Raw genomic sequence first — 26,848 nt, 5'->3', positions numbered from 1 at the left:
TTCTAGTCCCCACTTGGCCATGAAGCTCACTGGGTGACTTTGGGCCAGTCACAGACTCTCAGCCCAACCCACCTCACAGGGTTGTTGTTGTGAGGATACAACGGTGAGGAGGAGGAGGGTTATGTATGCTGCCTGGGGTTCCTTGAGGAGGAAAAAAAGGTGGGATATAAATGAAATGAAATGAAATAAATAAGGAAGAAAGAAAGATTCACTTTCGTGAACTGCACTTGAATGTCTCTAAGAACAGAAGAGCTACATGGCACTCCTAGGTCTGTCCTTATCATCTCTAGATCAGGGATGTTGAACCTCTTTCAGCCCAGGGGATGGATTCAATTTTGGAGAAGCTGTCAGGGGTCGCATTCCAGTGGTGGCAAAAGCAGGTGGGGCCAAAGCTGAAAGGGACAGGCCCAACAGACCAGTATATTTTAGCTTAAAGCTCTTACTGCCAGGAACTAAGCCTTAGGAGAGGCATTTCAAAAAAAAAAAAATTAGGATAGAAAAAAGCCATGCAAAAGCCAGGGAACCACCGAACCATCGGCAGGAAGAGGAAAGGGGCATGGACATCTGGGGACTCCAGAGAGCTGGACTGGGACACCCGAAGGGCCAGATTTGGCCTGAGGTTCAGCACCCCTGCTCTAGATAAAGAGCAAAGCCCCTTCACACAGGTGCACATGCATAGACTCTTTCACTTCAGACATCCATGTCAATCCATGGAGGCCAAGGGATGGAGGGGGCAACACCTTGCCCAGTGCAAGCAGCACAGTCCTGCTCCCTGGCAAACGTGTGGGGGCTAATGTCTCTCACCTTGCTGTCACTCCTGAGCATGATCAGGAAAGAGAACTCGGGGGGGGGGGGCTGAGAGAGGCTCCCGTGGTTGAGTTCAAGTTATAGCTCTATTGGAAACACAGGTCCCAGTGATGGCTGGAAGAGGGGGCTTGAGGGCAAGGAAAGGACCAGAACTCTCCTACATCCCTCCTTTTCTTGCCCTTTCAGGTTTTAAAAAAAACACCTGTATTTCTGCAAACCTCAGGGTTCACCTAAGCATGCTGATATCTCCCCCTTGTTTCTCAGTGGTCACGTTTTGGCTACAATTCTGTCAGCATTCACCAGCTGAGTTCATTATTATAAGGAACAACAACAACAACAATAACAACAACAACAATAAATGTATTTCCATAGTATTTAGGAGTGTTGTTCTATTTAGAAGTGTTGTTTTATCCCACCATTCCTCCAAGGGGCCAAGAATTGTATCCATGGTTTCCCTCCTTAATCATAACAACAAACCTGTGAGGTGGGTTAGGCTGAGATACAGCGACTTGCTCGGGATTATCGAATGAGCTTCATGGCTGAGTGGGGATTTCAACCCAAGTTTCCCCAATCCTAGTCTCCCAGTCTAACCACTACATCACACTGGCTGTCAACGTGCACTGACGTTTACATATCTTGCCTATGAAATCTTTGCTACAGCCTATGAGGTCAGTCAGTCTTATTATCCTCACACTGCAGATAAGAACATAAGACCATAAGAAGAGTACTGCTGGTTCAGGGTCCATCTAGTCCAGCATTCTGTTCACACAGTGGCCAACCAGCTGTCGGCCAGGAAACCCACAAACAGGGCATGAGTGCAACAGCACCCTCCTGCTGTATGTAAGCATACTGCCTCTGGAGGAGGCTGAGGCTGAGTGACCATATTCAGACATCACAGGAAGCCAGCATTTTTCGGTGTATATCTAAAAAACACTTAATGTCTGAATCGGTCCTCAGTGTGCTGTACTGGGGAGTAATAATAAGAATTTTGTCTCTTTGCATTTACCTTCAACTCAGCCATATTTAAGAAAGATGGATTCAGTTCCATCTGGCATTAACTTGATTCAGATCCATCTGGCATTGGGCCCTTAATGGCTGGGGATCAGATTGCCTTAAGGCCTGCCTTTACCCCTACGACCTTGGCCAAGCATAACAACTTGCTTCAGAGGCTCTGCTCTTTGTCTCATTGCCAAGAGAAATATGGTTGGCAGGTACCAGAGACCGGGCCTTTTCAGTGGTGAGACGACAGAGCTTTGTTAGGCCCCACCTCTTTATGCCTTTAGACCAGTAGTTAAGGTGTTTTTATTCAGGAAGGCTCTTCGTATTTAGTTGTTCTGCTGATCGTAGTGTTGTATCATCTCTGCTGCTGCTCCTTTGTTGTTTTATTGAATTTTATTAATGTGTTTTTATCAGAACTTTGTTACTTGCTTTGAATACACACACACACACACAATCACACATACATATACACATATATACATGATAGGATAAACAAAACTGAGAAGGGGGCAGAGTTGGTTCTTGGTTCTGGGGTACCAAGCGCAGAGGCAAGAGACTTAAGCTGAGCCCTATTCCTTCATTGCTTTGGTCTGTAAATGCAAGCAGAGCCAACAGTTCCTGTTTTATAGTGCTGTAGTCAAACCACAGAATCCCCAATACAAGTTTAGATGCATATTCACTTTCCTATATGGCTTTACATCAGATAACTCCTTGAAAGGGATTTCCTTACAAGTCTATCAGGGTTTTTTCTTTCTTTCTTTTTCCTTTTAAAGAAAGAAATCCCAGTTACCTTTCTGAATGCTTTGCATCTAAAGGTATTTTGAATACTCTGTAAACATCCAGCTACTTCATATTATCTTGGCATGTGTTGCTTTTTTCCCTTTCCCCCTAAACCTTTCTGACCCTCAGCAAGTTAGAAATGGTGGGGGTGGAGAGAGACCCCCTCACATCTTACATGCAGTGCTAAGGCTTTGACCTTAAACTCTCTCTATATAGTATATCTCAACACTGTTAAATGCATATTTAAATGGCAGCAGATGTAGCTGGTAAGCCAAGGACGGTACAAGGAAGTATGATCTTTTTGTAGTAGTAAAGGATTTTACTTTCCTACAATACCATTTGAGGAAGACGTGACAGAATACATTCGAGTCAGGTGTCACAAGCATCAAACCCAAAACCTTCCTGCAAGTCATCTTCTGGTTCCCTTCTCCCTATACCAGTGGGGCTGTTGGCCAGAGAAAGAAATGTATGTAGGTTGTTCTACCCATGACACTGTTACTGAAACCCAGAGTCCTCCTGGTTTGAGACAATTAGAGAGCCAATCTTGTGCTCTACCTGCTATAAAGCACCCAAATTCCTCAGCCTGGACTTGATCCAGAGAAACAGCTTATAAATATGTAAATAAAACAAATATATCTGAGCAACTGGTTGCTGAGGGAGATTCCCAGGCTCCACTTTTGGGCTAGCTGGCTGGGCTACTTGCCCTTGGACCAGAACAACTCATAGCTAAAGCCAGTGGAGGCTGGTGGCTCCTATAACAGTGGGGCTGTGAATCCGCTCCAGGTTTCAGTCAGAACCAGTCAGAACTTTAAAGGAGCTCCTTTAGAAGTTAGAGTCCTTTAGAGTTCTGACTGGTTCTGACTGAAACCCGGAAGAGATTCACTGCCCCACTGACATCGGAGCCACCAGCTTCTACTGGCTAAAACTAAAGTGTTGCAGTTCTTACCAACGAGTTGTAGTGTTCAATTATTCTAAGTTAAAATTTGCGCTCTCAAAAGGACAGAGATTTTCATCCAAGAAGCAATCTTAAATACAGTGTATATTTCAAAAGCTATGGGTGCTCCTTTGTACCCACCTATTACTGCTATGGTCTATGTCACCCTTTCCCAACCTGGTGCCTTCCAGAGGTTTCATACAACAAAAATTCCAATCAGCCCAAGCCAGCAAGGCCAACACTCAGGGATGAGAGGAGCTGTAGTCCAAAACCTCTGTGGGTGCGGTGGGGGGGACCCAGGTTGAAGAAGGCTGGTCTATGATTTCATCCTTTTTTTGCTCATGCCCCTTCATCAAAGGCCTCCTGGGGGGCTCCTGGGTCACTGCAGTGCAGGTGAAGCACCCAGGCCTGACCAAGAGGTTGTGGGGTGGGGATGCTGCTACCTGCCAAGACTGCAGCTGCTGCTTCCATCAGCAGCCATGACTGACATGAATAAGATCACATGGATCTACACTGCAAAATCTGGCTCCACATGTCAAATGGATTAACTTTACATCATGGCATCACGGTGTTTCAGTGCTTCGGGACTTCAAGCCATGTAGATCAACAAGGCAGTGGTCAAATTTGGGGAGGTAGGGAGGACCTTAATGAAACCTACATGCTCTACCCCCTGAGTCCCCCCTCCATTTTAGCTGAATCAGGCCACCCACAGCCTTAAGAACAGAAGAGGAGCCCAATGGTCAGTCTAGTCCAGCAATCTGTTCACACAGTGGCCAACCAGCTGTTGACCAGGAACCCACAAGCAGGACATGAGTGCAGCAGCACCCTCCCACCCATGTTCCCCAGCAACTGGTGTACATAGGCTCACTGCCTCTGGTTCTGGAGGTAGCACCTTCTGAAGTGTAGTCGTCAACACAAAATTTAAATGGGGGTGGCCCCTTCTGGTCCCTCTAAACCTGAGCACTGAGCAAAGGAAATGGGCCATGGGAAGATAAAGTGATGTGAGCATTGTCAACAGGCACCAGACAACTGCATTTGATGAAACATCAGTATCCTGAATGGGCCACTCAACAACACAAGCTGAAAAAAGCAGGACAGATATAACAACTAAAAACAAAATGAAAAGTATGTGGAAGATGTTTAACTTAGTCATAATTAAGACAGCATCCAAATAGCATAAAAAGGGGGGAGAGAGAGAGAGAGAGAGATCAGTAATTCCTCCATTCAGAGCTGAAAGTCACTTAGGGGGATGCTACAATGTCATGAAACATATGCATTTTTAAATGATTGAGCAGTGTTACAAGAAACACATTATTTGGGCTGCAATCTTATGCACACTTAGTTTGGAATGTCCATCTGAAACCACTCAGGCTTCAGAAAAAGTGAAGCTCCATCTGTCAATTCACTTTGATGAGGACAGATATATTTTATATGGGAGGGAAGAAATGTCAAGTCCAGTGTAACAAAGGACAAGTCAAATCTAGCGGAACAAATGTTTGACCAGACAGAGCCTGAAATTCCAACTCTGATTAGAGACACAGCATATGTGCTGAGGCTGGGCTAGGGGAGCAGGAGACTGCAGTGACTGGGCGGGTGGGTGGAGAAATCCCAAAGCACTCACCCATCATTGGATGTAGTGCCCTGTATTTATTGTCCCTCTAATTTCCACCATAAAACTCCTGGAAACCAAGATGTTTCAGGGGAGACCCAAACATATGGGGACTGGATCAATTAATGGAATTTCTCCAATGGGTTTAGCTTATCCCTAGAAAAAGGGATGGATGGACTGTGTTAAATCTGTTCCATTTGTGTTTCTTGGATTGTCTGGCACCTCTTATTCTGTCATCCGCCCATCAACAGAATCGGATTTTTTTCCAAATTTGCATAAATGCAAATTTGCACAATTTTGTACATGCAAAAATGCAGCAATTCCCCCAAATGCGCATTTTCATGCTTTAGCCTATGGGGGAAATGCACATTTTTGGCCATGTTTTGTTTGTTTTGTTTGCTTATTTTTCTATGGCAAAATTTGTGCAAATTTCAAGAAAGTTAGAAAAGCGTCCGCAAGTCTGTGGAATTTGCCCAACAGGGGGAAAGTTGGTCTGTTGCGGAATCCGCAGTTGCATTCATGAAAACCCAAATGCATTTGGTTCTGCTGCAGATTTCTCTGACAGCCCCATCTAGAAGTGCATCTATAGTGTACACTGAGATGCTGTGCTTTGTTTTTGTTTTCTTTGTAACAGGCCAACAAGAGATATTTAAAAAAAAGCAACTAGATCTCCAAGACTATGGTCACAAACATGAGAGTAAAATCCCATTACTCTTAATGGGATTAGTATACATACAAAAGATTGAGCTGTGATTTTTCAAGTTAAGATGGAACAATGGCCCTAGAAGAAAAAGGAAATAACTTTAGGGAGCAATCCTATGGCTGCTAGTCAGTGGCTAGACGGCCATAGGATATCTGGTTTTCCAGGAACCAACCTCGGAGCCCACACTCTGAGGTCGGTTCTCAGTCAACTGACCTTCCCCCCATTCTGTGCTGCCTCTCAGGGCAGCAGCCAAAATGGGGCGTTCCAGGGCAGGGAAGGTGGAAATGCTGGTATGATACATCCTACATGTTGTCCAGCAGCCTCCTCCCCCACTCCGCCTTCCCGTAGCTAGATAGCCAAAATCGGCTGTGTGGCCACAAATGCAGGGCAGGAGAAGCACGGAGGGAATGATCCCCTCCATGCTTCTCCTGCCCTGCACTGGATCTGCATTGGTGGTCATCTCTGAGTTCGTTGGAGGCCGCCTATCCGCAATGGATTGCGCCCTAAATTGGCATTGTCTAGTGGCTAGCATGGTAGGTGTTATTCTGAGAGACCTAGTTTCAAAATGCATCCCAAATCCTGCCCCTTGGAGGCACTGAGTAAATCTCTCTCTCTCTCCCCCTCTCTCTTATTCTCTCTCCCTTATTCTCTCTTTCTCTCTCCCCCCTCTCATTCTCTCTCTCTCTCTCTCCTTCTGTGTGTGTGTGTGTGTGTGTGTGTGTATGAGAGAGAGAGAGAGAGAGAGAGAGAGAGAGATCTACGGTAGTAAAATGAAACAACAGCAGTATCTCAAAGCTTATTATTGGACTGAACAATATAATGTTTATAAGCCTCTATAAACATTTCAAGGGTTGGAATTCTGATAATAAACCTATACATTAAGGCCACAATCCAGCTACTCATGACTAGCAGTGCAATACATATCTAAAAAATTTAAATCACCTTGGGGTTCCTATTTGGACCAAAAGGCAGCTCATACATTTATAAATAAATTAATGCTATACATGTCTCTCAGAAGTAATTCCCATTGAGTTCAATGGGGCTTACTCCCAGGTAGGTGAAAGCCTTCATTTTAGGATTCCAGGCTTAGTCTTACTGAAAGAAATAGAATGGAATCTAGTCATGACTAACAAGTCCCATTGTCTTCAGTGGTGACTGAACATACTTGCAACGAACCTATAGGAATATGTGAAACAATGCATGGGAAAGTACATCAAAGAATGCAGTACTGAAGTGATTCTTATGCCTGCTGGCTCAGACAGTAGAGGGCAGCAGAAGGAGAGAGAAAGCTAAACTAAAGGAATTGTCTTTGTATTCTTTAAAGTAAAAAAATGTTGCTGACATACTGTAAGAGCTACTTGCTACCTGTTTTTCGAAATCTTTTTTCCAATAGCTATTCTTACAAATCTCCCAGAACAGCTGTACATTTTCTGTCATCCCAGTAAGCAAGATATGTATTCATCACTGGCTTTCATTATGATATGCCCCTGGTGCAGCAAACCTATTCCTACATAAATATTTGATGCTCAGTCATAATGGATCTACTTTTGGAGCAATGTGCTGTGAAATGTATGCACTATTTTGGAAGGGAGCAGGGCATTGCTTTGTGTGACAAAACGTGTGGCTCCCTGTACAAATGTTTTATAACCCATTGTTATAGATACATATACCAAATAATAAGAAAAAATATTAATTGGATCCCCTGTTGAGAAGATATCTGGAATTGCCAGAAGCTTCTGATCTCACCTCTGTCTGGAACTCTGTTGCCAAACGCATTCTCCTCTCTCAGGATTCAGATCCTTAAATCCATGCACAGCTTTCCAATCTAGTCCAGTATCCATCACACATATTTTGATCTTTCCTCCAAAGCCCTCTATGGCTGAATCTACACATTGCAGTTTTACCATTATCATACTGAGATGATAACTATCAGTGCACATGACACAAATGGGCACCAATCATTATCACTGCAGTATGATAACGGTATAACTGCTACATGCAGATTCAGCCTATGTCCTTCCCACCTTGGTTGGGACACATGGCCTTTTCTACTGTGGTGCCCAGGTTGTGGAACCCCACTCCCCAGAGAGGCTTGGTTGGCTCCCTTCCTTAAAAAAAGAGTATTGAGTTTTATTAACTGTCAAGAAGTACAGTTATCGCAGGGGTGGGGGTGGGAAGCAAGGGGCCAACGAAACAAAGAAACCAGAAATGAAACACAAACTCAGTTGGATAATCCAAGATATATATGTCACTGCAAAAAAGAAGAAAAAAGAGGCAGCTTTTTGTGTTTGTGGAGAAACAATGCTGATTGTATCAGTACGACAGATGAATAAAATATTGAACTATCTCTCCTGATATTTCATATGCTGACTATCTGGAGCCTGTTTATATAGACAGTCCTTGAGAGAGAGAGAGAGAGTGGTGCCAGCCTCCTTAAAACAGGAGGTAATCAGGCCACTCTTGAAAAAGCCTAACCTGGACCCATAGGATGTTAACAACTATAGGCTGGTGGCCAACATCCCTTTCCTGGGCAAGGTGCTTGAGCGGGTGGTTGCAGGACAATTCCAGGCAATCCTGAATGAAACGGATTATCTAGATCCATTTCAGTTGGACTTCAGGCCTGGTTTTGGAATGGAAACTGCCTTGGTCACCCTGTGGGATGATCTCTGCCCAGAGAAGGACAGGGGAAGTGTGACCCTGTTGATTCTCCTGGACCTCTCAGCAGCTTTCGATACCATCGACCATAGTATCCTTCTGGATAGGTTGTCTGGGTTGGGAATTGGAGGCATTGCACTGCAGTGGTTCCGCTCCTACTTGGATGGCCGATTCCAGAAGGTGGTGCTGAGGGATTATTGCTCTGTGTCATGGCAATTGTGCCATGGGGTTCCACAAGGTTCTATTTTATCCCCTATGCTGTTCAACAGCTACACGAATCTGCTGGGGGAGGTTATCCGGAGGTGTGGGCTGAGGCGTCATCAATATGTGGATGACACCCAGCTCTACCTCTCTTTCTCATCAAACCCAGGTGAGGCACTGGTTGTTCTGAATCAGTGCCTGGGCACAGTAATGGACTGGATGAGGGCCAATAAACTGAAACTCAATCCAGACAATACTGTTACTGGGTGGTTTGTCTGCCTGGCTAGGTAATATTCAACCTGCTCTGGAGGGGGTTGCACTCCCCCTAAAGGATCAGGTTCATAGTTTGTGGGCGCTCTTGGACCCAGAACAGTCACTTGAGGCACAGGTGAACTCAGTGGCATGGAACACTTTTTATCAGCTTAGGCTGGTATACCAACTATGCCCTTATCTGGACAGAGATAGCCTAGCTACTGTTATCCACACTCTGATAACCTCTCACCTGGATTCCTGCAATGTGTTATATGTGGGGCTGCCCTTGAAAATGGTCCGGAAACTTCAGCTGGTCCAAAATAGGGCAGCAAAATTGTTACCAGGGACTGGCCAAAGAGATCACATTATGCCAGTACTTTTCCAGCTGCATTGGCTGCCAGTCCATTTCTGGGCCCAATTTGAAGTGCTGGTATTAACATTTAATTTATTTATTAAATTTATTAATCGCCCATCTGGCTGGTCACCCAGCCACCCTGGGCGATGCACAACACACCATAAAACAATTTAAAACAATAAAATTCTATCATAATTTTTTTTTAAAATACCCTAACCCACCCCAAATGCATGCCTGAACAACCACGTTTTTAATGCACAATGGAAGCTCATTAAAGAGGGGGCATGACGGAGTTCCCTAGGGAGGGAGTTCCACAGAGTGGGGGCCACCACAGAAAAGGCCCTCTCCCTCATCCCCACCAGTCTAGCTGTCCTGGCTGATGGGACAGAGAGAAGGCCATCCGAGGCTGATCTTGTTAAGCGGCCTGTCTGGTGTTGCTGGAGGCGCTCCTTAAGATAGGCTGGGCCAGAACCATATAGGGTTTTAAAGGTCAGAACCAACACCTTGAATTTGGCCCGGAAAACAACTGGTAACCAGTGCAACTCCTTCAGCACTGGAGTGATGTGATCTCGCCGGCGGCTGCCTTTAATCAGGCGAGCCGCCGCGTTCTGTACCAGCTGCAGCTTCCGAACTGTCTTCAAGGGTAGCCCCACGTAGAGCGCATTACAGTAGTCTAAACGAGAGGAGACCAGGGCATGTACTACCGATGGGAGCAGATGGTTGGGAAGGGGCGCAGCCGCCGTATCAGATGGAGTTGATACAGCGCTGTCCGGCTCACAGCTGACACCTGAGCCTCCATGGACAGCTGGAAGTCCAAAATGACCCCCAGGCTGCAGACCTGGTCTTTCAAGGGTAGCCGTACCCCATTCAACACCAGGTCAACATCCCCCAGCCTCCTCTTGTCTCCCACCAAAAGTACCTCGGTCTTGTCAGGGTTCAGCTTCAGCTTATTCCTCCCCATCCAGCCACTCACCGTCTCCAGACATTTGGACAGGGATTCTATGGCCAACCTTGGTGAAGATTTGAATGGGAGGTAGAGCTGCGTGTCATCCGCATATTGATGACACTGCACCCCAAACCTCCTGATGATAGCCCCCAGCAGCTTCACATAGATGTTTAATAGCATCGGGGAGAGGATGGAACCCTGTGGCACCCCACAAGTAAGTGGCCACGGGTCCAAAACCACCTCTCCCAGTGCTACCCTCTGGTACCTGCTGGAGAGGAAGGACAGGAACCACCGCAATACAGTGTCTCCAATGCCCAACCCCTCCAGGCGGTCCAGGAGGATACCGTGGTCAACGGTATCAAAAGCCGCTGAAAGGTTGAGGAGAACAAGGAAGGAGCATTCACCCCTATCCAGAGCCCTCCTCATATCATCCACCAAGGCGACCAAGGCCGTTTCTGTCCCATGCCCAGGCCTGAAGCCCGACTGAAATGGGTCTAGATAATCGGCTTCTTCCAAGTGTGCCTTCAACTGCACCGCCACCACCCGCTCAATCACCTTGCCCCAAAATGGCAGATTTGAGACTGGGCGAAAGTTGTTCAGAACTTGAGGATCCAAGGAGGGCTTCTTTGAGAGCGGTCTTATCACTGCCTCCTTGAGGGCTGATGGCATCACTCCCTCCTCAAGGGAGACGTTCACCACCGCCTTGATCCCCTCACCCAGTCTCTCTCTGCAGCTCATAATGAGCCAAGATGGGCAAGGATCAAGTAAGCAGGTGGTCGGCCTTACAGATGAAAGCACCTTGTCCACTTCATCAGGAGGAGGAAGCTGGAACTGATCCCACAAAACCGGTTTGCCACAGGCCGCCTCTTGCTCACTAACTGTATCCACAGCGTGCAGAGTAACACACCTAATCTGATCAATTTTATCTGCAAAGTGCCTTGCCAAAGCCTCACAGGAGGCCTTAGAATACTCCAGCGGTTCCAGAGCAACTGGACCAACCAGGCTCCGGACCACTTGGAACAGCCTCCTGGGACAGCACTCTGCAGACGCGATGGAGGCAGCATAATATTCCTTTTTTGCTGCCTTTACCGTCACGTGATAGGCTGAAGATACAGCTCTAGCCCATGTCTGATCGTCTTTGGAGCGAGACTTCCACCACCGGCGCTCTAGCCGTCTCACCTCCTGTTTCAGAGCTCGTAACCGCGGATTGAACCATGGTACAGTCCGAGCCATGTTCAGGGGGAGAGGGAGTTTCGGAGCCACCCGATCTAATGCCCCAGTGATTGCGGCATTCCAGCCACCCACCAGGGTCTCGACCGAGTGGCCGTTGGCATGCCCCAGAGAATCCCCAAGCGCGTTCAGGAATCCATTTGGATCCATAAGACACCTGGGGCGGACCATTTTAATGGGTCCTCCACCCCTGCGGAGGGGTTGTGGAACTGAGAAGTCCAACATCACCAGATAGTGATCTGACCATGACAAGGGGGTGGTGGATATACCCCCGACTTCCAGATCACTCCCCGCTTCTCCAGAAACAAACACAAGGTCTAGTGCATGACCGGCTACATGGGTGGGCCCAGTTAGAATATGGTGCAGCTCCCAGGAGGCCATGGTCTCCATGAAGTCCCGAGGTGCTCCTGTGAGGATGGCCTCCGAATGTACGTTAAAGTCCCCCAACACCAGTAAGTTAGGGGACTGTACACGCACATCAGAGACCACCTCAAGCACCTCGGCCAGGGAGTCAGTCGTGCAGCGGGGTGGACGGTACACGAGCAGAATCTCCAGACTGCCCTTCGGGCCCAACCTCCAGTACATGCACTCAGCAACCTTGGTCTCCCGGAGAGGGGGTCTGGTGAAGACCAAGGACTCTCGGTAGATAACAGCCACTCCCCCTCCCCGATCCCCAGCCCTCGGCTGCTGTGCATACGAAAATCCAGCTGGACACATGGCTGCAAGGGTTGGAGCAGCAGCCTCGGCCAGCCAGGTCTCCGTAATACATGCCAGGTCTGCACCCTCATCCAGGATCATGTCATGGATGAGGGAGGTTTTCTGGGTAACAGACCTGGCATTGCAGAGCAGCAAACGAAGGCCAGAAGATGGGGTCACGCCTCCCCCAGCCATCCTTTGGCTCTGGACAGGCCCGGAGCAGGGGACAGATACTACACATCTCTCCCTTGTTCCCCTTACCTGGCATGGCCTGCCCCTAGCGCTCCGCCAGCGCCTGCCGCCCAGCCTCGGTATGTTTTGGCCCCCAACACTCCCCCCACTGCCTCCATCAGGTGGACACATGCCCCCTCGCTCCCGCCTATCAGGCAGGCTACCCACCCCTAAAAACACAACAAAATCCCCCCCAACAAAATAAAACAAATAAACAAAACAATTAAAATCCCCTTAAAAATGCCAGGCAGGAGTCCACAGGGAAGGCGTGGTGGCGGCGGCGGCAGCAGCAGGCCCAGCAGCAGCAAGCACGCCTCTGCCCCGGTGGTGGTGGCTTCTCCTGCAGGCCCTGGCTCTCCCAGGCCACCTCAGCCAGCCAGCTTATGTCGCCCCTCCAGGGAGGGCAGGTGGAGCAGCACAGCTGGCTCGGTACCTGGGGGCCTGGTCCTGAAGGGACTGGCGGTCTGCCAGGCAGAAGTCCACAGGGAAGGCCTGGTGGTGGTGGCAGCAGCGGCAGCAGCAGCAGGCCCAGCGGCGGCGGCAGCAGGCCCAGCAGCAGCAAGCACGCCTCTTCCCCAGTGGTGGTGGTGGTGGCTTCTCCTGCAGGCCCTGGCTTTAAAGCCCCTAATGGCTTGGGGCCAGGTTATCTGAAGGATCGCTTCCTCCCATATGTGCCTGCCTGGACCCTAAGATCATCCTCAGTGGTCTTTCTCCGTGAGCCCCTGCCAAAGGAAGTGAGGCGGGTGGCTACCTGGAAGACAGGCTTTTCTGCTGTGGCACCCTGGCTGTGGAATGAGCTCCCTAGAGATGTTCGCCTGGCACCTATGTTGTACTCCTTCCAGTGCCAGGTGAAGACCTTTTTATTGTCCCAGTATTTTAGCATTTTAGCCTCCTAGTCTTTTAGCTTTGGTGTTTTAAAACTGTATTTTAAATCTCTGCATTGCTGCTAGGTTTTATTCTGGTTGTATTGTTATATTACGGTTTTAATGCTTTTATATTGTCTATTGTTTTATCCAGCGTTTTTGGGTTTTAATTTTTGTCGACCACCCAGAGAGCTTTGGCTACTGGGCGGTATAGAAATGGAATGGAATGGAATAAATAAATAAATAAATAAATGAGTCCTTCATCTTAGAAAATGTATAACTTGCTACGATGTCTCTTGGTTTCCCCTGTTTACTAGCAGCAGCAGGCAATCTAAGCTTGTGTGAACCCTCAATCTCTAACAGGTTTAGAAGTATGGGAATTTTTCCAATAGCCTTCTCTGTAAAGAAATAAATAAATTAAAAATTAAAAACAAGTTCAGATTCCTTCACTTGTTCTGTAAGACCTCCCAAATGCAGGTTGTTCCCATGCAAGCGATCTTACAGATCAATTATATTATTCTGGAGATCCTTCCCATTTAATTTTATTTTTCTTCATTGCTTCTGTGGGTCAGTGGCCATTTTGTATGTAGTATCTGGTGAGTAAGGGGAGACATGATAAAGGCATACAAAATTATGCATGGTGTGGAGAAAGTAGGTAGAGAGATGTTTTTCCTCTTAATCCCCAGACATGGGGTCATCCAATGAAGCTGAGTGGTAGAAGATTCAGGACTGCTAAAAGGAAGCACTTCTCCACACAGCGCATGCTTAAACTATGGAACTTGAAGTGAAATGGTGGTGGTAGTTTGGCCTTGCATCCTTTGCCTTTGCTGCCACTTCATTTTTCCTTCAGCCCACCCTCGGAATGTACAACCCCCCCAGTGCCCGGACCCGGGGGATGTCCATCACGGGACAATTCAGGTGGCTTGGGGCCCTGCAGATTCCTCTGGAGCCCTGCCACGTCCACCAGAGGTGGCGGAGCAGTTCTCCATCTTTCTGAAAAATGCGATATGCTCATGGCAGCTGCCATTAGCCTATCACGTGAAAATTACAGCTATAAATGGCATATTGTATGCCATGGCTGTAAAGCATTTACTTTTATCTAAATTGCAGCTGTTTACGCCTGTATTTAGGTCAAAGTCAGTGCTTTATAGCTGCAAATGGTATACAATACACCATTTATGGCCGTAATTTTCCCGCGATAGGCTAATGGCAACCAACATTACTGTACTGACTTTTTTAGAAAGATGGAGAGCCACCCCATGGGAACTCTTCCAGACGTGGAGGTGAGCGTGACCAGTCTGCTGTGGACTCCGGAGGTTGGATTCGTTGGAAACCAGCCTCATTTGAGTCCACGGCAGATTTCTCCAGCATCCTTAGCCCACCCACTGCTGGAATGTGGCCCCAAGAACTTCTCCAGAATCCAGCCCTTGGGCAGAAAGAGGTTGTGGACCCCTGCTCTGGAATCAGGAAATGATCAGATCAGATAGGGAGCCAGTGCAGCACCTAGTCCAATCCATGGCAAATTATATTATAACTATCTTCACCCAGAAAATGTGCTGCCCTCACTTACATACCCACCACATTCAGTCTTGTTCAGAACACAGAACTCTCATCCACAGTTCCTCTCTTGGTAAAATGACTGGGAAGGTCAGGTTTAGAAAACTTAGAATTAGTTGCCATGGCAGCCAGGGAGCAGGGGGGAAACTGGGCTAGCCAACACAGCAAACTTTGGTGGCATCAGACAGCCTCAGCTACAGCTCAGTGGAATGGAAAGGCCAACCAATATTGTTTCACAGCCAATACCTGCATCTTCTCTCAGCTCTTCTGAATGTAGCTCCTCGCCAAGTGAGGTGGCATTGGTTGTAGCTGATATATGTTCCTGCCGCGTCTCTTCTGAGGTAAGTGCCTGGCATGAGGGGGCTGAAGGGTCACTCAGCATTGCTCTGGTGGCAGCGTCAGCAGGGCATGCTTTGCCTTCAGAATCTAGGACACCATGACATTTGATCATTAGTTAAGCTGATAATGAGTAAGCTGAAGCCCACCTTCCCGTGTTACAGTTTTGAGTCCAAGGGAGGGCCTTGCCATGTGAATTCATAATTAGGAACCACCCTCTGGGGACCCTCGGTTGAAGCGTGGCATAGAAATGTCTGAAAGAAATTAAGAAGGGTGCAATCCTAGGCATGTTTAGATGAAGAAAAGTCCTACAACGCCCAACATTCCCCAGCCAGCATGGCTGGCGGGGGAATGCTGAGAGTTGTAGGACTTTTTTCTTTCTAAACACACATAGGATTGCACCGTAAATGATACAACGTTTGACCGCTGCAGTAGTCCTTTTGAGAGGGACTTCTGTGGATGCAATCTCATGCATAGCGCATAATGAGTGATCATAAAAGATACCTATAAATATGTGGCTGGGGAGTTTACAAAGGGACACGTGTGGTGGAGGTACAAAGCTTGGAAGTAGGGATGGGGAAATGAGTGATGTTCGAGATTGCTAGAATTCTCTGACCATCTCACCATTTGTCTTGTGCCCGGTTCCCAGTCATGTTTGTAACAGTTGCTCGTTCTGTGCGAATATGAAAACTGTGCAAATCGAGCAAGGATCAAACATGAAATTTATGCAAATTTCCCCAAATTTGCACAGATTTCCTAATTTGTGCAGGTTTCCACCATAGAATAAAGCAGGGCTTTTAATATGCAGTAGGAAGTTAGTGCAAAATCAAACCGAGACTGTTGTGGAGATCAAACGCAAGCGCATGTCCAGCAATTTGCGAAGATTTTCAGCAGACATGTGCTTGCAATTGTGTTTGGGGCTTTGAACAGGGCATGCTTGCATGTTTTTTGAGCAAAACAAAATTCTCATACATCCCTAGTTGGGAGGGAAGGGAAGGGAAGGGAAGGGAGGGAGGGAGGGAGAGAGAGAGAGAGAGAGAGAGAGAGATCTTTCCATCACATGCTAGTATGACCAAGAATCAGAGCCTGTACCAGGGATGGGAAACCTGTTACCCTCCAGATGTGGTTGAAATCTAACTCCCATCAGCCCCAGACAGCATGGCTAATGGTCAGGAATGCTGGGAGTTGTAATCCAGCAACATCTGGATAACAGTTTCCCCTGGATTAGAGTTTCCCCACCTCCATGCTATATAGATGGAGAGACTGGGCTATTCAGAGTGCAGCAGGATTAATGCTTATTACCTGCGGTCACCGGGGGCATGAAACAGGTTTAGTACCCACCCTATCCACTTCACTCTCATGGTGCTGCTTGAAGCAGGTCTCTTCACCCTGCTGCATGGCAGGACTGGCCCTGACCTGGATGCACCACTACACTTTTTAACGTATAAGTGGACGGTTGCCATTTGCATCTATCAAAGGGAACCTCCACATGGAAAATCTGCCCTCTTCCCCAGACATGGGGGGGCTCAGCCCCTCCTGGCAGAGATTCCGCAGGACAATGCAATTTGCCTTTCTGTGCAGAGTGCACAGAGTTGTACTGTATATCCCTGGAAGTCCTTGCCACATATGTACACACACATGCATGCACACACACCACTCAATATAATGATGTTTGATGGGCATTGCGCTAGCTTGTAAATAATTGAGATTACCAGATGCTCCCATATCTTAGACATAAGAACTGCGTTGTCGAATATCTTCAGGCAGTACTTAAGGATCTGATTGCCTTTGCCCCCTTCATGACAGCAAGAATAGATCTGACTGCATAACAACAGTGGAATCCCTCTCTGTTCATTGCAGCATGGCTACAGGAGGCTGTCAGATTTTTTCATTGTGGAGACGTTAAAGCACCAGATAGCGAAATGAAAGTACGAGGCAAACCAGATCAACTCTAGGCTATACTGCTTCCCCTTTTAATAAATGTAGATTCCCCTAACTGCTATAGTACCACTGAACACTCCCCCATAAAATTTAAGCTAACCCCATGGGAAATGTTGTTTGCTTTTTACAGGTTTAATGTTAATGTTGTTCACAGGATCACACTGTATGGATGATTAAGCAGTTTGCTAATAGCAGAGCATGAATCAGCACCCAGGACAGCTCCCTAAGCATGCATGCAGATTCGATTCAGATTACAATTAGGGCTGCATAGCACACCAGTGGAAGCTGGTGGCTCTGATGTCAGTGGGGCAGTGAATCCGCTCCAGGCTTCAGTCAGAACCAGCCAGAACACTAAAGGAGCTACCTTGGAGAGCTCCTTTAGCGTTCTGATTGGTTGTGACTGAAACGCAGAGCGGATTCACCGACCCACTGACATCAGAGCCACCAGCTCCTCTGTTGCACACTACTATTTGGGCATTTCTGAATAGGAATTAGCATGCAACGTATGACACATATCAATTTCACCCCCTCTGCACACACTGCAGAAAATGAGTATTGGCCACTCCTTTCCTGTATATAGAGAGAAAACAAACTCCTACCTGTGTGATTGTCAGACATGCCACATGGGTGGCACATTAATTCCTACAAAGAAGTGCGATCTTTGTATATGTGTCTTATGTGTGTATGTGTACACATAAGAAACCAGAAGGAGATACAATATATTGGTGGGTTGGTACTGTCATTGTATTCACTCAACACATGTAAAGGTTAAATAAAATGTGTTAAGAAAAAGTAAATCCAACATAGACCTTCTAGCAGAAGCCAGCAGAAATTTTGTATGCTGCTCACAGAGCTTTTCAATATCTTTGTTATATTTTTCATGTATGTGTCTTCATGGGAATAATTTCAAAAGGGCCCCTTCTGTTGCATGTTGGCCCCAATGACTCTCAAGATAGGATGCTTAGTTCAGGAGATAACCATTTCTTGGGCTGGTCTAACCAACCTGAAGATGGTTCTTTTATTTATTTATATGCTTACAACATTTATAAACTGCTCTACAACTAAAAAAAGATTCCCGAGCTGTGATCAATGGCAGGGGAAACCAAAATACAAAAGGATAAAAATATTTAAAATCAAATTACAGCAATAAATATGTAGTTGGTCTCTTGCTCAAGGAAGGTTTGTTTAAATAAAAATGTACCTAGCAGATGCCAAAAGCAAAGCAAAGTTGGCACCTGCATGACGTCAAGTGGCAGAAAATTCCACAGAGAGGGAGCCAGTACACTAACAGCTCTGTACTGAGTGGACTCTGAACAAACCTCAGGCCCATGGGAAACTACCAGGAATGCCTCATCTGATGACCCAGTGACTGGGCAGGTTGATAAGGGAGAAGGTGCTCTCTCAAATAGCCCAGTCCCATATTCTTTAGGGATTTAGACACCAAAAACAAAACCTTAAAGCTGGTCCAGCAGCAAAGGTGTTACATGCTGAAAAGGGGCAGCTCCCAAAACAGCTGAGCTGCTACACTCTGCACTAGCCACAGCTTCCAGACCAAACTTAAGGGCAGCTCCACATACAGTGCCTTGCAGTAACCTAATCTCAAGGTTATTAATCCCTGTACCATTGTGGCCAATCTATCCCTGTCCATGAGAGGCCATAGCTGGCGTACCACCCAAAGATGGATGTGATGGATCCAGGAGTACCCCCAGACCACAAACCTGATCTTTCAAAGGGAGTGAAACCCCATCCAGAACAGGCAATGAGCCTATCTCCCAAACTCAGGATCTACTCACTCACAGAGCTTCTGTCTTGCCAGGATTCAGCTTCAGTTTATTGGCCTTCATCCAGCCCATCACTGAGTCTAAGCACTGATCCAGGACTCACCCAATTCAGATGTCACAGGGAGACAGAGCTGTGTGTCATCAGCATACTGATGGCACTTGGCTCCAAATCCCTAATGACCACTCCCAGTGGCTTCATATAGATGTTAAACAACATTGGGGACAAGGTGGTGCCCTGAAGAACCCCATGGTTCAATTGGCAAGGGGCCAAGGAATGGTCACCCAATGTTACTCTCTGAAATTGGCCCCTCAGGTAGGACTGGAAGAACTTTAACCAAGTGTCTCTGCCCAATCCATGGAGCCAGTCTAGGAGGATAGCATGGCCAATGGTACTAAAAGCTCACGAGAGATCGAGCATAATTTACAGGGTTGCATTCCTCCTGTCCCTCTCTCAATAAAGGTCATCCATTAGAGTGACCAAGGCAGATTTGGTCCCATAACCAGGCTGGAGCCAAATTGAAATGGGTCTAGATAATCGGTATCCTCCAAGAGTGCCTGCAGTTGTCCTACCACAACCTTCTCGCGTACCTTCCCCAAGAAAGGAGTATGAGTTGGTTGAGGTTCCTTTATTATTTGCCTGTCCAGCCAGGCCCATTGTCACCTTTTTCTCACTGGGGTTGACACCTGTCTTCCCTCCCCCTTCCTCCCTCAGAAATGACAGGCTCAGCACTATGACCCAAACTGAAGTAATGCAGGTGAGCACCTGGCATGACTTCCGGTCAGAGAATGTGCATTTCTCCTTCTCAGACACCCTTGATCAGAAGCTCAAGACATGCTCAGCTTATCCTTGTTATTATTTCATTACAAGTTTCTGGAGTGGCAATTTGAAGGAGCTGAGCTCCAGAACCCAGCCCAGCTCTTCCTTTCTCTCATCAAGGGAATTCAGATTCAGCGGAGTGCTCTGGTTGCAATCTAAGGACATGGGGAAACCTGGCCTGCCTGCCGCAGCGCTCCCAGCGCAACGTTTTTATAGGCCAAGCTCGCCCACTCTGCCTCGTAATCACGTTCAGTGAAAAGTTACTGTTCTTAAAATAGCCCTTGCAGCAGCACCGTTGCTAAGATACGGCAGAAGGAGGGAGCGAGGGGAGTTCACTGCCTACGTTTCAAGTCATTGTCAAGCCAGCCCCATACATAAGCACTGACATATCAACCGCCACCTGCATTGTTTCCTGGCCGTGTCTTTCTTTCTTCCACTATACCATTTGGTCGTTTGGGTGAAACCCCCACTTTTGTAGCTGAAGCAAACCAGAAAAAAGGGGGATGTCTCCATTAACATTTACAATGCCTTGCAAGGGCGCTCCATTTGAAAAGTGCCCGTCTGGTATTTATAAGGCATGCCATGCCTGGATTTCAGAAGCAAGTGGTGGTGGCGTTGTTGGAGAAAAGATGGGGCACAGCTCATGGGCAGTGGAGGCTGGTGGCTCCAATGTGTGGGGTGGTGAATCCACTCCGGGTCTCAGCCAGGACCAGTCAGAACTCTAAAGGAGCTATCCAAGGTGCTTTGCCTTTAGAGTTCCGACTGACATCAGAGCCACCAGCCTCCGCTGCTCATGGATACAGCACATGTTTTGCATGCAGACGATCCCAGGGCCAAGCTCTGGAATCTCCAGGTACATCCGAGAAAGACTCTGGTCTGAAACCCTGGAGAGCCACTACCATGCAGACCAGACTTCCCCAACCTGGTGCCCTCCAAATGTTTTGAGAGCCAACTCCCAGCCTTTCTGACCACTGGCCATCCTAGCTGGGCCCGATGCAAGTTTAGTCCAGAACATCTGGAGGGTACCATGTTGGAGAATGCTGTTACAGACAGTACTAAGCTGGATGGACCAATGTTCTGACACAGTGATAAGGCAGCTTCCTATGTTCCAAGAGTATAGGAAGGGATAACAAGAGTTGTGTGGAGAGAACAGTGAGAGGCACTGCTAGCAGGGGACAGGGGGGTCGTCCACCAGGAGGTAAGCCAAGGTCCCTGGATCAGAAGGCAAAAGACGGAGTTTCAGAAGTGGGCTGGGGTCAGAATTCAATAAAAGCGGGCAGGCTTGCCAGCCAGCTGGCCAAGTGAATGAAGGGAAACAGGTGGCAGGACATGGTGAGACCAGGACTTTGAAGGAGAGGCTTGCAGGTCAAAAGGAGGACCAGGAACAAGCAAAAGTGGGAAGGGCAAGCAAAATGTGCAAACCGAGGACATTGCACCTGGCTTATTGCACAGATGAAGAAGTCAGAGGAAATGTTGACAGCGGGACAGGAACCAACTACAATGGAGAGGGAGAAATGAGTAGATGAACTGGTAAGCCTACTTGGGTTCAGGAAAATTTTCAAGCCCAGCTGAGGCATAACAGTTCAAGGACCTGGGCTCCAGTTTAGCTCCTGAAATGCCAAAGTTCCTGAAATGCCAGTGTAAGTCCAAAACATTTTGATGGCTGAAGTGGGGCTCAAATTCTTCCCCTCCCCTGACTGCTGGGTGTGGTCAATGCGTTTTAAAAAACACCCTGAGTGCCATCTTTATTGGAAGAAAGGTGGGATACAAATCAGTCAATCAGTCAATGTTGCACTGTTCAGCCACTGCTTGCCTTCATCTATGTGCCACCTCCTGGTGCCGCCTGAAACAGGTTGCTGCACTCTGCTTCATGGCAGGCCTGGTCACTGCTCCTGATGCATTGCAATTGCCTAGGACATGGTAAAGCCTCTGCTACTGCAGTCAGTTGGACTTTTAAATGCTCCACTTTGGGCCTGGATGCATTTCTGCGAATGACCTGGCCACTTCTATGCACACTCTTTTAGAAAGCAAGCCTCCCAATGTAGTATCAGAAACAGGCCAAAGGAAGGGTTCATAGAATCATAGAATAGTAGGGTTGGAAGAGGCCTACAAGGCCATCGGGTTGTTGTTGTTCAGTCATTAAGTCATGTCTGACTCTTCATGACCCCATGGACCATAGCAAGCCAGGCCTTCCTGTCCTCTGACAAGTCATCTAATCAGGGCATGGATGCCTCAGTTCTTCAATACAGTGTAATTTTCATAGATAGGTTTCAGTTGCTGTCGAACAAATCTAAGTAGCCATGAGGCCTAGAAGTCTGTAGTTGTTAAGCAACAAAATCTGAATTTCTCGGTTCTGGATGGAAGACCCTGCAGGTTATAAATTTGCAGAAGGCAATCACAGCTTCACAGCAAGAACACTGGACTTTTTTCAGCTCTACTTGGATGTCTCTTAAGGATACCTACAGGGTTGTGAATAACTGTTCTTCATATCCTGGTACCTGGTGCCATTTCCCCATTTTTGCAGGATTACATTGACAGCAAAAGCTAAAATAATATCTGCGTTTATTTAGAATTTTGGAGTGTTTAAAACATTACGTGTATATTAGTGCAATAGTCCTTTCAAATACCACTTTACATTTCATCAGAATTTCTCAAGCTCTGTTTCAGCATCTGGCACTCTTGGGCTGGGACTCCAGTACCCTGGGACAGCCTATCAATGCTGAGTTGCTGAGTTTATAAGCCATCATTGTAAATGTCCCACAATGCTCCAGGACAACATTCCATTGGGCACTTCAGGTCATTGTGGGAAAATTAAAATTATGATACACACCCATCCGCTGGCTCCAGAGCAATGCTTAGGGTGGCCAGAAAAGCAGAAATGCATCTCCTGAGTCCCTTTCCAACACTCAAACCACTACACCACACCACCACACTGGCTCTCCAGTAGGATCATACATTTGACAGCCATGGCTGAAATACTTTTTAAAAATAAACATTGTACATTTTGGTGTGTTTACTCTCTTTTTTAAATACTGTAGTGCAATCTCAGCTTTCAGGATAGGGTGCAATAAAATAAATCAAATTAATATATTGATGATATATCTTCCACTGGGTTTGCACCATTAAACCTGGTGTGTCAATGCCTCCTGTAGCCCCCACCACAGCCCAGTAAGAACCTTGGGTCCAATCAGAAGCAGAAGTGGAACAAGAGCGGGCACTCCACTTTGGGATAACTATGCAGACATTCCTGTGAGACAGAATCTCAAGGGACATCCAAGATTTAATGCCTTCTGCTTAGCAGAATATTACAGATTTGACAATTGCAAATTATTGCATTACAATAGGGTTTAATTGGAGAAGATTTGGATGTAACTGCTGCATACCTTGCCTTAATCGGAACAAGCTTATGAACAGTTACTGAAAAAGACATTGTGGGTGAATTTTAAACAGGGGTTAATAAATGGCATGTATTACTAAAACCGTAATGTAACCCCCTGGGACCCAAGACATCCATTTTGTTGGGAAGGAATAACATGGCTCGTACTAGATTGCTCTTGGAGGCCCATTATTCATACTCTCCTGCCTACACAAATTGCATTGTAAAGCTGCTCACTCACAGTTTTCCTTGGCGACACGTGACCATAACAAAAACGGGAAGGAAACAAAATCCCGATTCTTGCTGTTCTCTTTCCCAATTACATTTTGAGGATAAGCAGAAGATGGAGTAGCAGAGGGAGGAGGACTTTGGGATTAGTGATGTCATCCTATGCATACTAGTGATGGGCAAGCCCCACCATTTGGGTTCAGCTAAAACAGATTATTCTTCAACCCCCCTAGGTTCCAGGGCATAGTCTGAAGGCACAGGAGGCAGCCACCATGCTGAAGCTAAGCAGGTCTGGGTCTGGTCAGTGCTTGGAGGGGAGACCACCTGGGAACCACATATAGCCACCTTGAGTTCCACAATGGAAGAAAAGTGGGATATAAGTGTAATAAATAAATACAAATAGAAAAGAAATGTGATTATTTCTGAGCCCCATGACACTCCTGAGGACGGCATAGAGCAGGCGTGGAGACCTAGTCCAACTCTCTGGGGTTCCCCAGATGGCTACGCCCCTTCCCCTAGCCATGCCTCCTTCCCCTGACCACTAATCCCTTAGTGGCTTCCCAGCTTGTGTGTGGTTTCCCCCTCCCTCCATTGTAAAAGGCTGAAATGCCTCTTCTAAGGCTTAGTTACTGGCAGTAACTCTAAGATATAATATGCTTGTACTTTTCTGTATTTTGGCCCCACTCCTTTTGCTTTTGGCTCCACCCACTACTGGACTGTGGCTCCTGTGAGTTTCTTTGAAATCGAATTTGGCCCTTTGGCTGAAAGAGGTTCTTCAACCCTGTCACAGAAAATGCAATGGGGCCAGACACATGCACCCCTGTGAGACCCTCAGCCATCAGCACTGCCCCCTTCTCCTTCCCTAAATTTTACCTGATCCCAGCAGCATTGGTGGGGAGAGAATCACAGTGAAGAGACCTCATGATGGACCACCACTATTCCCTGTAGTGTGGTCTGGCAGTGTACTAGGCTCAACAAAACTGACTCCATTTTCTCACCCCGTTGATTAATTCTACCGCAATTGGGAGCTCCTTTTCTTCTTGCCCAGTTCTTGAGATTAAGTGAAACACATATCCCAGCCTTCCCAAACTTGGTGCTCTCCAGATGTGCTGGACGGCAAGTCCCATCATTCCCAGCCAGCATGGCCAAAGGGATTTGCAATGCAACACATCTGGAGGGCAAGAAGTTGGGGAAGGCTCCCCTATCCAATCCCTTGTTATTCTCCGATCCTTTTTATTTGACCTGTCTTTGATGTGATACCCCTGGATTGGGGCCAGTAGCACCATTCTTCTCCTCACCTCATTCCCCCTGCTTTCAGAAAGCACACAGAAAGAAGGAGCTGCCATCATCCACCTGCCTTTCCCCAGCAGCAACGCCTGTTTTTGAAAGCTTGCTCAGGCACTAGCCAAATGTCATGGCTGCCCACACAAAATGCCTCCTGCCTTCCAAAGATAGCTGGAGTCGTTACGCAGGGCAGCAGTGGCAGCTCCTTCTCTTTTCTCTTCTTTGAGAATGCCAGTGAGGCATGAATGGTAATTCTGCATCAGCTGACAGTTCCAAACTGATTGAAGGGACGACCCCTCCCTTCCTCAGAATTCCAACTGCTGGCAATTATTTCTATCTATGTGCTTAAGACCTGCCAGGACCCTAAGACGGTCTTCAGTGGTCCTTCTCCAGGAGTCCCTTCCCAAGGAAGTGAGGTGAGTGGCACTAAGAAGAGGGCCTTTTCTGCTGTGGCACCCCGGTTGTGGAATGGGCTTCCTAAAGAGGCTCACCTGGCAACTACATTGTGCTCTTTTCACCACCAGGCAAAGTCCTTTTTATTTTCCCAACCATTTTAGTTTTTCGGTTTCTGTTTTAAATCTGGTACTGTATTTTAAATCTTTGCACTGCTGCTATGCTCTATTTGGCTGTTGTTGTTGTTGCTGTTATTACTGTAGTTTAAAATTTTTATATTGTATTTTATCATCGTATATTTTATGGTTTAAAGTATTGTGAACCACCCAGAGAGCTTTGGCTGTGGGGCGGTATAGAAATTTAATGATAAATAAATAAAAATTAAGAGACCATATGAACCAAATCCTAATCTACCCTTCCCCAACCTAATCCAGCCTTCCTAGCCCTTCAGATGTTTTGGACTAGAACTCCCAGCATTCCTGACCCTGACAATTCTGCTGGGACTTATGGGAATTGAAGTCCAAAACATCCAAAGGGTGTCAGGTTAGAAAAGGCTAACCTAATTGTATACGTTGCTAGAGCAAAATATGCAGCGACTATTATAAGTCTTATTCAAATGTGTCATTTTTAATTTTATTTTACAGGATGGCCAAAGAGGGCATCCTGCCCAATGTTAAAGTCTATCAGGTCACTTCTTTCTTTCTTTTTAGTATTAAAAAAATAACCACAGGGGGAAGGAGTTAGAGCTCTAAGGTAGACAGGGAAGAGACACCTTCCCTCTGGCCAGTCGAAGAAGCTTGCACAAAATACACTCTGGTTTCTGAGCCTTCAGCAGTCATTGTACTGCATCTACATTTTTGGTCCATAGCCATGGGGCTTAGAAATTATGTTTACAAAGAAAAAAATGAAATACAAGCTGGCACAATCCCAAAGCCAAATCCTAACTCGATCCCTAGCAGCACAAACCAATATGGTGATGGATGGATGAGCGACCCAACGGATCATCTAATCTGATGCCCTCTCCCTTTCTGGCCTTTTCTCAAAAGACTCTGTGGAAATCAACATACATTCTTAAATACATATTCAGATCACATTTCATGGGAGCCTGAGCTGGAGGGTGTATGAGAATAGATAGATAGATAGATAGATAGATAGATAGATAGATAGATAGATATAATAAATTGTGTTTGGGGATTTTTCTATTGCCATGACAGACATCACATGGGGTTGCTGCTACTGAACTCTGCCTTTATTTGGAAAGTCATTCATTCCACCCCTTTATGGCCACCTCCCCCTTCCCTTGGTAGCCATGACATCACACTAATGCAGTCACATCGACATAGCCAAAGAGGACGAAACATTAGACGCTGACACAATATTTGATTTGCAAATAGAGTTGATGGAACCAATGGTAAGCCCACACAAACCATGCCAATAATGACAGTGGGGAAGTGGAAGGGATGTTAGAATAATTGGCTCAAAAAATCTCCAAGAACATGAAAAGAGGTGAAGCTTCTTCACCCCTGTTATTCAATCAGAGACAGATTAACAATTCAACTAAGTATGCTACAGAGCAGAGCCCAAGATGCTAGAATTCCTGCTGTGTTTCTCTTAGCATTTCTCTGGGTAAAGAGCACAGTGATCTGCACTGCTCGCCATTCCTGGCTCATTTATGGTGTAAAGTAGTACCTCAGAATGGGAGGTCATTTTCTCAGTTATAATGGAAATGAACATTAGCAAGAACATGCGAGCATGCGAAGCAGAATGGCTCTGCAAGCCAATGCTTTGGGGGCAAGTCAACGGGGCAGGGGAACAATGCCTGTATCTGTACGTCTTATGGGTATGCGTGTGATGTGAGGACAAAGGAGGGAACC

The 26,848-nt window shown here is 46.8% G+C and overlaps 1 protein-coding gene across 1 annotated transcript in view; it reads right to left on the bottom strand.

Moving 5' to 3' along the window:
- PHACTR3 (phosphatase and actin regulator 3) overlaps positions 1-26,848 on the bottom strand; it is a 371,137-nt gene that overhangs the window by 153,703 nt on the left and 190,586 nt on the right. Inside the window, exon 4 of the mRNA XM_084854302.1 lies at positions 15,065-15,244. Coding sequence (XP_084710428.1) covers positions 15,065-15,244 — 180 coding nt within the window. The remainder of the gene's footprint in view (positions 1-15,064; positions 15,245-26,848) is intronic.

This window comes from Heloderma suspectum, chromosome 4 (assembly GCF_057233095.1).
Source record: "Heloderma suspectum isolate Gila_16-S chromosome 4, 16-S_ref, whole genome shotgun sequence".
Lineage (NCBI taxonomy): Eukaryota > Metazoa > Chordata > Lepidosauria > Squamata > Helodermatidae > Heloderma > Heloderma suspectum.
This window is presented reverse-complemented; position numbering and strand designations above follow the sequence as displayed.